General features: G+C 33.9%; 2 protein-coding genes across 2 annotated transcripts in view; both read left to right on the top strand.

Moving 5' to 3' along the window:
* The window catches only part of LOC134541927 (mitoguardin), a 232,757-nt gene extending 228,839 nt beyond the window's left edge, over positions 1–3,918 (top strand). The window contains exon 10 of the mRNA XM_063385679.1: positions 29–3,918. Coding sequence (XP_063241749.1) covers positions 29–184 — 156 coding nt within the window. The 3' untranslated portion in view covers positions 185–3,918. The remainder of the gene's footprint in view (positions 1–28) is intronic.
* Positions 3,919–7,503: 3,585 nt separating this feature from the next.
* On the top strand, positions 7,504–17,752 carry LOC134542013 (cysteine-rich PDZ-binding protein). The gene is made up of 3 exons (XM_063385809.1): positions 7,504–7,664; positions 11,069–11,406; positions 16,988–17,752. Exon 2 carries the CDS (start codon positions 11,104–11,106, stop codon positions 11,404–11,406), a length of 303 nt encoding a protein of 100 aa, XP_063241879.1. The 5' UTR covers positions 7,504–7,664; positions 11,069–11,103; the 3' UTR covers positions 16,988–17,752.
* The last annotated feature ends 806 nt before the right edge of the window (positions 17,753–18,558 follow it).

The raw sequence follows: 18,558 nt of genomic DNA, 5'->3' as shown, positions 1-18,558 counted from the left end.
GTCTCATTTTAATTTTTTTTTTCTACAGGAACAAGTTACTGGCTTTCTGATAGACATTTTCAGTTTCCACAAGTGTCGATTCTCAGTCATCAACGAACTGGCAGAAGACATCCTGAACCACTTAAAGACACGGGTTGAAGCCATTGGGCACAAACTCTCGTTACAAGGAGAAGCCACAGTTTAACATTGAAACTATACTTTATGGCAATTTATCCATTCAGTATTCAACTTAACGTTATGAATAATTATGTTCACATTATATGTATATGGAAGAACTGTTTTATTAATTTTATATAATTTTTTTAGTACATACAGAAAAATTTTATTTATATAATACTGTTGTTATAAATTTAGCATAGTTATATTTGTTCCTATCATTCAACTTATATTATGACATCCTTAGAGATACATTGTTTTTATCATTATGTGACTATTTTATCATATTTATCTAAATGACAATGCAAAAAATAGCCATCATTAGAGACCGGTAAAATTCGCAGACTCATTTTGTGATAGGCTGAAATTCAAACATGTGTACAATTCTGCTGGTTCTGCTATTGGCTCGCAGTTTAACTATAGCTCTCTGGGCCAATGAGAGACTATCGACCAAAGAAGTGTTGAATCACAAGCTACCCAGTGGAGACGCCTCACAATTTAGTACCCAATGAACACACGTGTTTACTTGAGAAATATAGAGGATAATGGAGGCTTTCCTAGAGGTCATTGAATCCGCGAATTTTTCAGGTCCCTAGCCATCATGTAAAATTCACTTCAATGAATGTGTAAACACTGAAATGGTTTTTTATGTTTACCCATGTTTTTATTTTGAAATACATTCATACAGTAAATTATATAAAACTTATTTGTGATACAAGAAGTAGGTTAAAATTTACCAAATTCAATACACCAAAATACTGTAATTATTTATTTTATGAATATATTTAAATGTGATAGCTAAAATATTATTTTTGCAGCTAAACAGGAACATTGTTTTATTTCTTTACTTTTTCTGTGTTTTCCATTAATACTGGTCAGACAAACAAGGTGTTTTATGATATTTCCACTAAAAAAGGGAAATATTGAAATATTAAATACTTTTTTTTTCTATCTTTAGCATTGGCATTTGTAGAGTTGATAATTATTGTTTTTACATTTTATTGGAGGAAAACCAAGAATTTGACAGATAAATATATTAAATATGATAATTATAACTTTGATTATAAATATAAAAAACAACATTCACTAGGTTCTGAGTTCAAACTTTATTCAAGAACATTTAAAATCTTTTAAATAATACAATTTATCTTCATTTTAGGTTTTTTCTAAACATATCACACATTATAATGGTCATATATTCAGCTTCAAATGTTATTCATTATTAGCAGGGGCACAACAACAGGGGGGGGGGGGGGGCAAGGGTATTTTGCCCCCTCTGAAACCTTGAAGTGGGGGCAAACGGGGGCAAAGAAAGTGCTGTGTAATCAATTGTTAGATAATAAAACTGCTTAAATAGCACCATTTTCCACCTTGAAATACAAATTTTTCCAGGCCCCCCCCCCCCCCCCCCCGCTTCAATAGGGGGGATCGATGATTCTTTATAAAAAGGTATATTGCCCTTTGGAAATTATGTTGTTGCACCCCTGATTATTAGCATGAAGACAAAGAATTGCATACTGTAAGGAAGTCTTGGAGAAAATGTAATTTGGTTTTTGGAACATTCTGTGAATCACTAAGTAATTTTTCACTCTTAACTTGCACCAATATTAATAAAGCAACAGACTGCATTTCATGTATTTGTCTAATTTTCACAGTTCTTAAAAGTTCCAAAGGTGTATTTGTCGTTCTGTTAAACATGTCAGAACATTATAAACTGTCAGGGACGTAACTATACCCGTGCAAGAACTCATCTTGGCACCTCATTTTTTTTCCCAAGCCAACCAAACCAAAACCTTTCCTGACAACACTTCATAATACCATCACATATTAATTCCACTATTACAAATATTTTTGATTCAACATAGAAGGTAAATTAATAGATTTAGTTGCAGTCATTAATTTGTAATAACATCGCAAGTTGGATAGTACGCGAAAAATACCAGATTTTAAATGTTTGATGATATACATGTATGTGTCTTTCAATATATCTAATTCAGTTCATCTGCCCTCCAACACTTATTTTTTGTATTCTAACACTATGATATTCAAGTGAATATCTATAGTAAAAATTACTCTGCCAGTTAAATGTCCCCCCTCCTTCCAAATGAGGCACCCGGGGCACAAGCCCCATCTGTCCCTGTAATCCCCGGGGTCATCATAATAAACTAAAGGCCGGAGGGCAAATAATGTTTATGGCCTCACACCTGTTATTTAATGCATAATTTTAAAACCACTCACAATTTAAAAAAAAAAAAACACTGTAAGAGATTATATTGCTGTGTAAATGGGTCAACACTAAGTACGTAGTTAATGTTTTAAGGTTTTTTTTCAGGTGTTTCTCTCAAGAACTATTAATCTTTTTAAAATGTAATATTGACCAACTTAATTTCTAACAATATTTTACAATTATTATTATTGCATGTTTCCATCAATTAACATTTTGATAATGGAATTAAAATACAACATCCGTGCAAATCTTGCTTCTACACATAGAGCTCTTAGATCAATGCATAGAGTTCTTAGATCTGTTAAGTCTTTGTTGATCATTATTAATCAAAATATCTTATCCGGCATGGCTGTGGTCATGAACTGCCCGATTATGCACGTAATTTACAATTGCGAGTAGTGAGCTACACAAGGAAAATAACTTACACTTTGCTCCATGGTAATGGTTCATCAACATAAACAGTGTGTAGACCCTACTCATTCCGTTTCACTTCCGTCTGCCCTGCCCTTTGAAGTCATAAATATAAATCATAAAATAGTACATCAGTTTCAATACACGACTAAAACCAAAAATAATGTGGGTATTATCAAAGCATTCTGAGAGAAACTTCTCTGTGGACTAGCATGGCTGGTTACAATAAAATGCCAGTTAATGAAAAATTTAAAAGTTTATGGTAAAAAATTATGCTTACATAATCAAAAATTATGGATTAATAACAGTAAGAAAAACGTATAAAAAATAAATAGGTACTCAAAATAATTTAATGATGATGTAAATACAAGTCATTATTATTATTGTGAAATTTTCTTGAAAATAAACACAAAATATCATAAGCAATTAAATACAGGTTTTTAACATAATACACGAACAGAATGTGTTACAGAATTTGTTAATCATTATTGTTCTAAAAATTACCATATTTTTTATTATTCTTAAAAAAAAAAAACACCAGTTTATTTTTCCAGAATAATTAAAATTTTCTTAAAATTATATTGAAAAATTTCTTGCAACTGCTGATGCCAGCAAGCTGTTTGAACAGCCACATGTATTAATGTGAGCAGTGGCCAGACAGGACACGGCACATCAGGGTCCAGGAAAGAGTCTGGGCCCAGCTGATGACAAAATGCTGAATTCATTGGTAACAGTGTCTGTCAAAATTACGAGCACTTGCATGAAATGCAGTACATACGTATGCATGTATATTTATCTTCAAATGTAGAAAGTAATTTCTTGTAAGTGAATGCTGCATCAACTTAACTGTTAAGGAAGGTAGCATGGGTGGTTCCAGGGGCAAAAAAAAACCCTTACCATCCTATTTTTTTGTAAATGCCACTTACAGTGAATTACATTTTGTTGGAATTCTGGATTCACCACTAGTGAGTATGTAATCTATCTGCAGCATTCAGTGAAATAGTTGAAGTTGATGTGAAAGATGTGATGGTTTAATATACTGGGATCTAGACATAATTAAAGATGTATTTATAGTTGTATGTTTGGAAGTAGTTGTACAAATCGCAATAAAGTACTCAGTTTATTATAGCAGTTTCTTTTTAATTCATTTGGTGTATCAAAACAAAGGTAGTGGATTGTGACTACCTGTGTTAGATACTATCAGGTACCCTCTTCCTAAAAATCCTATTTTTTTCTTCTGTTGCCTGCAGCCAACTTGCATGTACTGCAAGCAGGGTCATCAAGAGATACCAAGGGCCCGGGGGGAAATCATTTTGTGCCTTCCCCCTCCCTATTACGTAATGAACAATGTTTCAAACCCCAAAATAAAAAATATATGTATATATATTTAAACACTAAAAGTTACAATGTCCATAACTGTAAATGTGATCTGAAAAAATTGCATACCTTGGAAGGTTTATTATCAATAGTCTTATTAGGGTAAACACAAGCATAAAAATATATATTTCGGAACTCAACCGGGCCCTAGGGATTTTTTCCGCCCCCACCCCCTCCGCCCTCTTCTAATGATCGTGCTGACTAAATGCAGCAGGTTGGGTTTTTAAATGTTTATAAATGCAAAAACACCATAGAACACTTAGTCATATACTCACAAGTTTTATTTTTGGCCTCATTTTGTGCATAAATATTTTTAATAATTTGGACTCTTCAATGGAAAGTATTGCATGAAAATTTCCCTCTTTACCTATAATGTTTCACGGAAGTAATTATAAAATTAGACTTTCTAGCAATAAAGTATTTTATTTAATACCTTGAATATCCTTTGTAGCACATGTACCACAATACTTTGAAGACTGAAGTGTGACAAGGCCAAGAATATCTATAAAAAAGGATACAAACATTATAAAATAAAAGTGATAAATGATAAAGTTGTGCTTTGTGTAAATGCATATTTTGTTAAAAAAAAAAAAAAAAAAAAAAAAAAAAAAAAAAAAAAAAAAAAGTGGGGGGGGGGGGGTGTCGGTAAAGTCGGTTTACGGACAATAGTTTTATGTGATAACGTCCTTTATAAACAGTTGACAAAACAGTTCATGTTTAGGTTGTGTGCTGCCACTGTCTCTCTTCTACTCGGACGCATCGGCCGATGGAGTGGAAGAGAGATAGAAGATGCGTCACAAGCCGAACGCTCAGGCCGATCGTGCCTCTCTATCGCTTGTTCCGCGTTCTCGCTTGCACGCTCGGCTCAGGCGGAACGTGACAATGAGTCATGCTTTTTTGTGCGTGCAGCCGGTGTTCATCGATTTATAAGACGTTATCACGTCAAAAAATATACTTTAGTAACATACAGTTCCCAAAGTGAATACACCAACATACATAGGCACAAGAACACTGATATACTGAAAATTATTAATAAACTAAGAAATAATAACAATATATTTTTAAATTTGACAGAAGTAAATATATAATACATTTGCTTATTTTATCTCATATGAAATGAAATGAAATTGCTAATCAGTAATAGAGCCTCACATCGTGCTTTGGAGACCCCTGAGGAAATCGCCCCACACAAGCCATTGCAGAAATGTCAAACAATGAAATCTGATAATCAATCAAAAATGAACATATTTTCATGATAATAGTTGGTTGTAGGATAGATGACTTCGGGGAAAGTTCAGAGGATATTGCCAAAATGCATCTGGAACCAGTAGAATACAAATGTCATCTCACAAAGACGATGAAGGTGTACTTATGAAAGCGACCTACACAGCACCAAAAAAACATGTTTACTAACTAACTGATTTTGATTTAGGAACATAAGGATTCCTAGCTCAAGCAGAACTGTAGCAGAAAACAGTTCTGCTAAATGATATTGCATGCCTCTTTAAACAGTTTGCCAATGACAGCAGACCTGCAGTGATCTGCAGTGGCGTAGCCAGGATTTGTGTATGGGGGGGTGTTAAGAAGCATGGTCTCCCCCGGGAAAATTAGGATTTTAAGGTGTAAAATAGTGCTATTTTAGCAGTTTTCGGTACTTAAATTTAAATATTGTAATGTTAAAAATTTTATTAATTTTAATATGAAATTTGTTTGAGTGATGAATAAGAAATTAATTAAAGATTTGGTGCTAAGGGGGGGGGGGGGTGGTTTGAATCCCTAAACCCCCCCCCCCCCTGGCAACGCCCCTGGTGATCTGGCTGTTGTGAAAGTTAACAAACTCCAAAAAATAATGTTTTGCTATTATATACCTTTTCCCAAAAATTTTTAAATTATGATTTTTTTTCTAAAGCTTGTTGCAATGTTATTAAATGATGCTTTTTGTTTTAAGTGTTATGATAAACACATTTTAAGTCACTTTACATACTTTTTGTCACTCTTTGGATGTCAAATGACAGCAGTGGCATACCAAGGGGTGAGGGTGGAATATATATCTCCCCCCCCAAAATCCTAAAAAAATCTATCATTCCCACCAACAAATGGAAAGAATTTGAAAGCAAACAGCAGGCAAAGTAATTCTTTCTCTCCCCCCCCCCCCCCCAAAAAAAAAAAAAAAGAGAGAAAAAAAAGCCAATATTGAATTTGTGTGTTTGGCTGTTGAAAAATGCCAGTTGCAAACGAACAACACTAATGAATATTTTGTCTGTCTTCTTGGTTTACGGTTCCGACCACATTGTCCGTTATTTTTGGTTTGCGTTTTTGATACAGCAAGTGGAAACAGCAAATATCAAGTACTCTTCTTCTATGCTACCAAAGGACGCAGATTGTTACAAAAAGTTTAAATTGACCCAGCAGTGGCCCTAGACTTTGCTGGGGTTGTTTACTTTTATGGAGGCCCTCCCTTGGAAAATTTGAAAAATGTGCTCTTTCAAACTACATTATTAACCCAACCTGTAACTTTAAATTTGAAGATGGTTTTGTTAATTTATTTTAGAATGTTTTGATATACTTTCCAGTTAAGTGTAACATGTTTTTTTTCGTATTCTGTTCTCATAACGAAATGTGCCAAGTCACGTATTTTTGTAAAAGGTTCAACATTCCCATATGTAAGTGCCATATTTAGTGTGTAACATATCATAAAGCAATACACAGCATGTCACTGACTCATGTCCTAAGCAGAACCAGGCCAATGAGCACATGTCAAGTATGATTAAAACTCGCACTACTAAACGCCAGCTTACATTTCATAGCTACAACCTAACCCGATCAATTACTTCCAACGGCCTAGAACCAAGTAAAGCACGCTGGAGCTGACGGCCCACACAACAGTTAGTGGAAAATTAGCTGGCGCCCTACTGAAGAAATACACGTTTCCAACAAGAGTAATACGTCTTTCCAAAACCAATAATTACACTAGGTTCACCCCAGGTCACAAGCACGAGACCGCGGGACATGGCGAATTCAAATTTACAAAGCAAATTTTGGATTCGCTATCAAAAACGAACAAGGACGTAGATATGTTACACAGATAAAACTGCTGCAAACACAACTTCTATAACTCGGAAGACAAGAATAGAAACAATTTGAATAAAATTAAACTAAATAAATTATACATCAAATTTATTTACATAAAAATAATACACGTGGGGGAGAAATACTTCTCAAAAATATTTCATTCTTCGCCAAATAAATAAATGTGGACTTTTGTGTTGGGAGAAAAGGAAAAAATATATTTCTGTTTAGCCTTTATAACTTTTCTCAACGTTGGCTAACATGCATAAATGTGTTTGTTGTTGTTTTGTAACTACATATGGTCGAAGTTTGTTATTGTTACAGGTAGTTGAATATTTGTGAGTTATTTTATTGTCGAAGAAATATTTACGGTTAATCAGGATGTAAAACAAGTCTATTTATATTTTATGACAATCCTAATAAAGTAAGTTATATTATATTTAATTTTGCTAATGGGTGCACAAGATTTATTCAGAATTCAAAGAAGTGTGCACGATTTGATAGTCGGACAGAGTGTATTATTCACATTTTAAAGAAATTATAAAATGATTTTAAAAATCTACCTATATTTAAATTAATGACTGGAGGTGCCCATCCGAAAAAACAAGAAAAAATCCAAAAATTAAGTTGTGTTTCCTGACATTTTTTCTAAACATTCGGTGAAATTTATTTAAATTTCTAACATTGGTTTGAATTTTAACAACATTTTTACAAGCAGTAAGGGTTTTGTGTTGCATGTCTTTACACAGTGGGGTAAATATGTAGAGTCGCGGTATATGCGAAAAAAAAATGCTAAAAATCCAAAAATACTTTTATTCTATGCTCTTTCACTTCCTCTTTTCAAATCAACCGGCGGAGATAAATTCCAAATACTTTAGGAGATATCAAATTTTTTAATTTGGTAAATATTTACAATCGCGGTAGATGCCAAAAAAATGCTAAAAATCTGAAAATACTTTTATTCTGTGCCCTTTCACTTCCTCTTTTCAAAACAACCGGCGGAGGTAAGAAATTCCAAATACTTTAGGAGATATCGAATTTTTTAATTTCATCATATGTAGAGTCGCGGTAGATGCCAAAAAAAATGCTAAAAATCTGAAAATACCTCTTTCACTTCCTCTTTTCAAATCAACCGGCGGAGGTAAGAAATTCCAAATACTTTAGGAGATATCGAATTTTTAAATTTTCATCACAATACCTGTGAATTCAGGCGGCCACCATTGTTTCTTGTTTACGAGACGAGTATGATTTTTTTTTTCCGTGACGTAAGTGAACGACTACATTGTTGCTTGTTTAGGAGTACATATCTATTAAAATCTGAAAATACTTTTATTATAGTTATGTTATGTTAGGTTAGCTACATTAAAACACTTTAAAACACTATGGACGGTTAGTTAGGTTAGTATAGCTACATTAAAATAAACAGAGAAATATAAATATTAATAAATAGAACCGAGGTTGGTTGAAGGTAAATGGTTCGGGTGTAATCGGGAATGGCAGAACTTTATGTGCGTCTTGATTTACCGTTCGTGAATGCCTAATTAATTAAAATGGTCGATTATGTCAGGTCAGTTACATTATTAATACTTTCAAACTAAGCAGACATTAAAAATAATATAAATTAATTTTAATGGTTGTTTAGTTTTAAAGTATTTATAATGTAGCTGACCTGACCTAACAAACCGGGACAAAGGATGAACGGTAGGACTCACGTAATTTTTTTACTTATTACTTGCGCAACAAATAAAACATTAAAATTTGAAACGTTAAAAACTCAGATACGTTAGAGGCGGGTACATTCCTTTGCCATTAGTAGAAAATGATGTAGTCGTTCTACCTACGTCGCGAAAATAAAAAATCATAAACGTAAACAAGCAACAATGGTCGGTTCACCTACGCGGAAAAAAATCATACTCGTCTCGTAAACAAGAAACAATGGTGGCCGCCTGAATTCACAGGTATTGTGATGAAAATCTAAAAATTCGATATCTCCTAAAGTATTTGGAATTTCTTATCTCCGCCGGTTTTAATGTAAAGAGGAAGTGAAAGAGCATATAATAAAAGTAATTTCAGATTTTTAGAATTATTTTTCGCAAATACCGCTACTCTACATGTTCAAAATTTAAAAATTCCATATCTCCTAAAGTATTTGGAATTTCTTATCTCCGCCAGTTGATTTGAAAAGAGGAAGTGAAAGAGCATAGAATAAAAGTATTTTCGGATTTTTACCATTTTTTTTGGCATCTACCGCGATTGTAAATATTTACCTTTAATTTTCATCACAATACCTGCATATTCATGCTGTGATTACCATTGTTTCTTGTTTACGAGTATCTATTATGTTTCTTATTGGACAATTTTGTCACGTGACAGTTCCGTGATTGGCCAGTATTCAAATGAACCAATACGTGATTATTTATTTATTTATTAATGTTCCGTCGGAGGTATCGCGACGTAGGTGAACGACATCATTTCCTTCTAATGGCAAAGGAAATGTACCCACCTCCAACTTAGGTGGGCTTTTAACGTTTCTAATTTTAAAGTCTTATTTTTTATTTGGATATTGTTGTGCAAGTAATAAGTAACAAAAAAATCTTACGTGAGTTGTTAATGTTCATCATTTGTCCGGGTTTGTTAGGTCAGGTCAGTTACATTATAAATACTTTAAAACTAAAGAACCACTGAAATTAAATCATATCATTTTTAATGTACGCTTAGTTTAAAGTATTCATAATGTAACTGACCTGACCTAATCGACCATTTTAGTTCGTACTGTTCATCCTTTGTCCCGGTTTGTTTGGTCAGGTCAGTTACATTATAAATATTTTAAAACTAAACAGCCATTAAAAATAATTCACATTATTTTTTATGTCCGCTTAGTTTGAAAGTATTAACAATGTAACTGACCTGACCTAATCGACCATTTTATTTATTACGCATTCACGAACACACGGCAAAATAACAAAAATTGCGCAGTTCGAATGGTTGTACAGGTGTTGTATTGCTAAATTAAAAAAATCGATATATCCTAAAGTATTTGGAATTTCTTATCTCCGCCGGTTTTAATGAAAAGAGGAAATGAAAGAGCATATAATAAAAGTAATTCCAGATTTTTAGAATTTTTTTTTGCAAATACCGCTACTCTACATGTTCAAAATTAAAAAATTTGATATCTCCTAAAGTATTTGGAATTTCTTATCTCCGCCGGTTGATTTGAAAAGAGGAAGTGAAAGAGCATATAATAAAAGTATTTTCGGATTTTTAGCATTTTTTTCCGCATATATCACTACTCTACATATTTACCTTAAGATATTACCGAGTTAATGGAGCAAGTACTAGGAAAGTGTAAATAATGTAGCCCTGCAATTACCCAACCATTACATAAGAATAAAACAAACTATAGCATCACTTAAGAAACAGGAACCCAAGGAAAAGAAACACAAAAATTACTTATTTAAAAAGCAGTATATGTCTTTAATGCCCTCGTTCAATTGATTTGGGGGTAACTGCAAACAGCCTAGGATGGCGTAAACAGGTCCAGAGTGTGGTCAAGAAGGGGAAGAGGGCGATTTGTTGGTCTGGAGTGCGGAACGTTACAGAGGAGGAGGTGGGTCGAAATACTGGTAAATCTGTTCAAGCGGATTCAAGGGGACTAGGGAGAGCGAGCTAATGAAGGTACGGGCTGGAAACATTGTTAATCCACCATAGCATTGTACTCGAAAGACATTTCATTGTAGTTATTAAGTGGTATATATATTTTTAATTTTCGTTACGCACATTGGTAATTGGTTTGTAGTGTTTGTATTTGGACTGGCGCTCTTGCAACAGGGTCCATGACTGAGGTGGAGAGGTGAGCGCTTGCGATGGTGTGCGAGAAGTGTGAGCGGAAGCTGGGGCGCGTGATAACGCCAGACCCGTGGAAGACGGGCGCGCGCAACACGGTGGAGAGCGGCGGGCGCAAGGTGGGCGAGAACAAGGCTGTGACGGCCAGCAAGTCGCGGTTCAGTCCGTACACGACCAAGTTCGAGACGTGCCGCATCTGCCGGCAGAAGGTGCACCAGGTGGGGTCCCACTACTGCCAGGCATGTGCATACAAGAAGGGTATCTGTGCCATGTGCGGCAAGAAGTTGCTGGAGACCAAGAACTACAAGCAGTCCTCTGCATAGGTGGGTGTACTGCCTCTGTGTCTTAGGAGATGCAACCTGTTTCAGCTAGTGGTTTTATAACTACCTTAAATTTTGTTAAGTATGTATACTTTTTGAGTGGTTGAACATTTACAAAATAAAAAAAATATTTTTTTTTGCATAATTAACTGCCAAAGTTACATTTTGTGAGTTTTTCTGATGTGGTGACAAAGGGAATTGTATGGACTGCAGAACTGAAACCCTTTAGGTTTAAAGTGCAATGCTGCCACACAAAGAAGGAGGAAGACGCATGACCTCACTGCCGAATTACAACACAGCTTTCACAACTCCACCAATCATAAGACATGTCAATACAGGAAATGTTTTTCTTTCCTTCTCTAAGTCAAATGATAAGCACTGGGAAATGTACGAATTTTAACTTCCCCATCATAGGAATACATACAGAAATTGCCAAAAAAAACCTCGGCAGCTGGAAAAAATGTATAAAAAATATTAGTGCCACCGAGTGGCACATCTGTCCTTCACCCTTTCTTTCACTCAAACAATACCCATTGTTCTAGAAATGTAATTAAATACTTTCACATAAATACAAGCTTGAAACAGAGGTATAAAATCACTATTGAAAGTAAATAAAAGCCTGAAAAATGCATTTACACAAACAATAACCTAGCCAGCAAAATGTAACCGGTAAAAAATAGAATAATATCTTGTCTAAATAAAACATCTTTATACAAAAATGAATTACAAGAATATTTACGACAATAAAATACAAATACTAAGCTAGGTCAATATAACCTTGAACTAAATAATCATCTGATCAATCTGAATGACAAAAAATATTTTCTCTCAAAAAATATTCATAAAGCTGGGGAGGGCAGCGGCATGCAAATGTTACAACCTCATGGTCTGGAGCTAGCTAGAGTTCATTGTTTTTTAAAAATTCTGAAACTTTGAATGCAAAAATAATGTTTAAGTCTTGCTATTTGATGTAGGCCCCAAGGACGAAACAAGTTTTCAATGCTTATTAAAATGTTGGATGGAATTTCATCAGTGAAAGAAAAATTGAAGTCCTCGGGAAGCAGTATGCAGCAAGCTTCCCATCCCGGGTGGCGATCAGAAGAGAATGGGTTGGGTGCTACACACATTAGCGGCTAGCAGTTGACCGCGCACCAAACAAAACTCTCTGTGTGCTAACTGCGAATCCGTGCCGAGAGTGAAACAAAGTTAATCCTTTAAAAAATTTCTATTCATGTATTAATTACATTCCCGTTTACATTATTGAATACTTCTTGTCTGGCACTGCTTCATCATTATTTGAATCACTGGGTAGTAATGGAATGCGAGCATCAATGTAATAGCCATTGTCAGGAGATGAAGAAAGCATCAACAATGCAGTACCAAAATTTCATTAAGAAGTGCCAAAAATTCTACTTTAAGAGGTATGGTAATGGTGGACGAGGGTGTTTCTCCGCAATCTCACGTAGACAGCGACTTTCCTCTTGTTTCAAAGCTCAAGTGTGCAAAATTTCAACGAGAACAGGTTGAAACCCAAAATTTGTTTATAAAACAAACATACAAACAAACCATAACGCTTATTTATATATGTGTTAATGTAATAATATATATTAAAGGTGCGTGGCACTGATTTTAAATGACTCAGTTTTCAAGAAGCACACACATTAAAGCTGGTGGGAGATCAAACACTTTGGGGCGTGGCAGATGGCATTAGAAATGTTGTGCAGCCATAGACTTCTTCGGTTGTCCGTCTTAGGAAAACCAAACATCTTAACTCGAGACCCATTATCTTAATTTCTGTTATGTATTATTGTAGGACGACAGCGAACTTAACGCTCTTGTACGTGATTGCTACACAAACTGACATCTGGCTAGCCACTGACTGGAAGAAACACGTACAGGGGCTCTTCACGAGCCTTGGGGCCGGGGGAGAACCACCCACAGGCATAAAGTCCAGGGGGTGAGGGCAAGAGGGTGGAGGGAGGGATACTCTGGGGTATGTGGTAGGCAGTTCGGCCACGAGAGGGGAAACCTTCACGCCCACTAGCGCTAAGAGGTGATTGGTAACCTAAACTATAAACTGCTCCTTGCTGGTGTTCCATGGAATCTTCAACCTAAAACGTTTCAGTTCTGTGATCCATTTAATTATCCTCATTGGCACATCACAACTAACTATGCAAACTATGACAGTCACTAAAAAAATAGTTTACATGCTATATAGTAACAGTAGCAGACAAGATAACGATATGCTTCCCCAATAAAGATGACGAGAGGAGAAGGAAAGAGAAACACATCTTATTTTCACCTTGGATGTGGATGTTGAATGTTCGCATCACACTCCTTCCACCAGGGTAATCTGGGGTTCGATTCCTTGCTGCGTCAAACCTCTGGTATTTTGCAAGGAGATTATGTGGCGGACGTTAGTGTGATGGCCTTTTTCTTACACCCATTCATTGTCATTGCTTCATTCTCATCTCAACACCTCTCACCATCTTGATTGTCTCCAATGTCGACAAAAAATTGTCCTAATTTATTCATTATTATTATTATTTATAGACTTATTTTATGTGGCGAAGTTAATGCGCACCATCTTAACCACTCATTCAATTTAATATTTATATTTTACACAAAAGATTTAACTAAGTTTTTATTTGAAAAAAATAGTATCTTTAAGCATTCATAACATAGCTACTATCGGATTAACTCTTTACATTTAAGTTTTTTTTTATATATTGACAAAAATTAAAATTTAGGTCAATTGCATCTCTACCAAAAGATTCCTTCTTAAAGTAAACAGTTTTGTGACTGTAACAATTTTTTTCCTTTATTATGAAAAAGTTTTTTTTAAATTATGGCAAACAAGAGAGTTAGCATTGTCATTCTTAAAAATGGCTTTACTTAAAAAAAAAAAATGTTTGCTGTCAATATCAGATAATTATGAGCTATACCACAGTGAAAAAAAAAATGCACAGTTAAAAATAAGAAAAACATTATGATCTAAAGACTAATGTTTTAGAGATGGTACCATCCTGTTGGGATCTCTCTTCCTGGACAAACATGTGAAATTTTCATTTACAAAAATTTATTTTTTCACAAAATTTGAACAAGAAGTTATGAATAACACAGTATTGGTTATTTATTTATTTCTGTAATTGACTTGGTAGGTAATTAACTCATCAATATGTAAGTGTAGATGCAAACATGTACATTCTTACTTATTTAAGTTTTATCTAGGTGGCTGTATGCAGTATTTTTGACATAAATTATCCCGTAAAGATTTTTTTAGTTTTTAATTTTTATTTTATTTGGGCCTAACATCTCATCCAAAGAGAGTTAATTACTGACTGTATAAATGTTATGCCCTGTGGTATTCCAAAGAAATGTGTATATATGTATAAATAAATGTAATTACTCTGTTATACCATTTTATTACGAATCTACCACTCTTTCTGTTAACGCAGCATCATCATGTGTTATTTAAACGACTCTACATGTTTTGCTCGCACAGTGATTTAGTTCATTACAGTGCTGTAGTTGCTCTATTCCTCAGAAATTTGTGTATGGCATGCCTACAATTATATGTAGGATTTTAAATGAAAGTTATAGAACCACTGGTCCCCTTGCCTTATCATTGCACTGCCTCGTTCCAGTTGTTACTTTTGACTCATACTTTAATTATTTTTTGATTAAGAGTGTGAAGCATCAATAACAGCTCACATTAAATATAGTACCTGGATGACCGAGCTTTGCTCGGTATTGTTTTTTTTTTTTTGTAAATTGTGTTTTTTAGAAGTTATATTTAAATACGAATTACATACTGATGAAATATGAATAATATTTTTTTTCAGCGGCCACACGTTGTGACGCACGCTCTCGTGAAACATCTAAATCATAAGCCCTTTCTGCTCGTATAATGTTAGTCAAGTTTTGCAAGCATCTTACTTTAGCAGCACTTGTGGGACGAGCGGAAACCAAATTATTTTCATGAAGGTTTTCTTGAAATGAGTTTTCACTTTCTAAAAATGAATCCTAGCTAGATCGATTTATCGCCCCCGAAACCCCCTGCATACTAAATTTCATGAAAAATGTTGAAGCCGTTTCCAAGATTCAGAATATATATAAATAAAAAATTATATATATACAAAAATTGCTTGTTTAAAGATATAATATATATGAAACATGTTTAATCTAACATAATAATATACTTATCACATAATATACTTGTCATGAAACACATTAAACTGGACTTTGTCATATGAATATCTCATTTTTTTATCTAACTGGACTTAGTGGGTTTTCCTTGTACGCCCACGATATATATATAATGAAAACACGGATAAAACAACATTTTCTAAAAATGAATCCTAACTAAATCGATTTATCGCCCCCGAAACCCCCTGCATACTAAATTTCATGAAAATCTTTGGAGCCGTTTCCGAGATTCAGATTATATTTATACATAATTGAAAACACGGATAAAACAACATTTTCTGAAAAATAATCCTAGCTAGATTGATTTATCGCTCCCGAAACTCCCTGCATACTAAATTTCATGAAAATCGTTGGAGCCGTTTCCGAGATTCAGATTATATATACATATATACAAGAATTGCTTATTTAAAGATATAAGATATGTATGTAATTTAAGTTCACAAATATTTGTAAACATGAAACAAAATAAGCTTCATTCTAAATCTGGTTTTTTAATTGCTTCTGGCTGTGAATTTTTATAATCGTAAATAAGCTGTGCTGAAAACACCAGTATCTGCTAGTTAAGAATTTTATTTTTAAAAATGGTGTAGTTGCAGCACGTATTACTATATTTGCAAGGCGGTGATTCTAGCATTACATTTCACTCACATTATTTTTTTATGGTTAAATTAGCTTATGGACAGTGAGAGCTCACGAGTCCAGTGTGTTTAGGAACACGGCTATGCCAGTTTTTCTAACATCAGTCCAGTTTTAATGGGAATATGAAAAGAATTAGGTAAAAAGTACAGTACAAATTCTACTTCAAAAACGTTGTAATGAGCTGCTCTAGGGCAAGAAACAATGGTGCAACCTGGCGGTAAAGTTACAAACGCCTGAATCCACCTTAAAAAAAATCCAAATGCTAGCAGTTCAATTAGTTCCATATTAATATGTCAAAACCAAGGGACATCTGATTAAAGACCACCGCCTGTGTAATCAATACAATAACGTTTGCTGACATACTTAATAACACAGTGGAGTTCCACTAATATGAAAGAGTATAGGATGGAAATAAATCTTTGTAGGATTTTTTTTGTATGTATTTTTTAAAAATTATTTTTATTAACATGTTAAGTGATTTGACAGTTGTGTAAATGTTTATAGGCTCTGCTAAGTGATAATGCTAATAGAAATGTATTCTACTACTTGCTGTTATTATACAGTAATTATTTAGCTAATCTCAAAATATTATAATCTGAACCAGTCTCTGCTCCAATTAATTCAGATTAGCAGGACTCCGCTGTATTTCAAAACATTTTGTGATCATTATTTAAGTTGCGGTTTTTAGTTTGTTTGCACTGTCATCAAAATAAAAAAAACTGTGCTGTTATTTCAGACTGAGCCTTAATCCATCTTGAGAAAGGATGCAAGTAGCAAGAAGGAAATGGCATACATATCTTTCCTACCATGGCTGGAGAACTACAGTGAACCTTTGATTCAATTTGTAGTAGGTTTCAGAAGAGTTGTGTTTTGAACCTGATATATGTAAAATAGTGCCTATATAGTGATTGTGAGCAACTACAATGTTAATTGCAGAGTACTAATAATAAATGTTTTGGTTGGAATACTAGTAGTATTTAAGTGTGGAACAGAACTAAGTGCTGGATGGGCATAATGTAAGCAGGAAACTTCAGATTCTGCGCAGAAAGGTTTTGTGACAGAAACAGAATTTAGTGCTATTTAAGATATTTATTAAGCTTTAAAACAAATTGAATTAATGACTAGTCCAATGAAACTGATATTTGACATAAATTATCTCATGTTAAACATACTGATATTTATACTGCTGAATTATTGTTTATAATTTAAAAATTATATTATGTTATTGACAGTTTTCACAATTTTTAATAACTTATGTTTTTATGCATATACAGTTATTAAAGTATGGTGCATTCTAGCTAATTTGATTACTTTCAAACTCTTGCCAATGTTTCTTTCACTTAAAGTGGGTTTAGGACAAGTTATGTTTAAGTTGTATTTTTTGTTGGCAGTAATTATTATTGTAAGCAGTTAATTACAACTGTTCAATTAGCTGGAATGCACAACATTGTTTTATTGCCTCTGTTGTGTTCATGTACTAAATAAAATAATTGCTATATTTGTGTTATTTTCTTTTACCTAAATATTTGACATTGTTATCTTTGTCTGGTTTCTGCTACCATTTTACCTGACTGCCATTTTGTTTTCAAGCATTTTGTGTGAGCTTGATCGAGTCCTCCATAACCAGAAACCAGTGTTTTTCAGATGAACAGTTCCATTCAAATATATAATATGATGAAATTTTAATTTTATTGTAACAAAATTTTTTTAAAAATATTAGTACAAATATTCTATGCAGCCTGTTGCTAAATGATAAATGCAAATTTTACAAGTCTTAAGTATTAATCACATTGTACATAGTTATGTAGTATATGAAATGTTGAACAGTAACATACAGAAGTAATGCAGTTAGGTGTTTATTATAATAATATGCTTATCATCATGATCCATTTAATTCAATGCTGTTTATTTTGAACTAGGTTGGTCATAACAGTGTGTGCGCTCATGCGGTAAAATGTCCGGCCATGCATTTGGAGGTTGTGAATTCACCCTTAGGCCATCTGCTTTGGGGTCTCCACCCCCTCTGTCTGCGAATACTGTACCAGCTGCCCCCCCTCCCCCCAGTACCCGACCTGCTCTATGCTGGCCAGTCATTGGCCAGCAATTAAACCACAAATAATTTAATTATATAATTGAAAAAAGTATCTTCAGGTTTAACTTAATGTTTTTTTTGAATAGTAAAATGCATCTTAAATAGTCAGATTACTAAACTATAAGAAGTTAAACTTGATTTATGCTAATTGCAAGAAGGTACAGTGTGACAAAGTTTATACACGGAAGAGCAGAAAAAACATGGCCTGTACGAAA

Source organism: Bacillus rossius (assembly GCF_032445375.1).
Source record: "Bacillus rossius redtenbacheri isolate Brsri chromosome 4 unlocalized genomic scaffold, Brsri_v3 Brsri_v3_scf4_2, whole genome shotgun sequence".
In the NCBI taxonomy this organism is placed as follows: domain Eukaryota; kingdom Metazoa; phylum Arthropoda; class Insecta; order Phasmatodea; family Bacillidae; genus Bacillus; species Bacillus rossius.
This window is presented reverse-complemented; position numbering and strand designations above follow the sequence as displayed.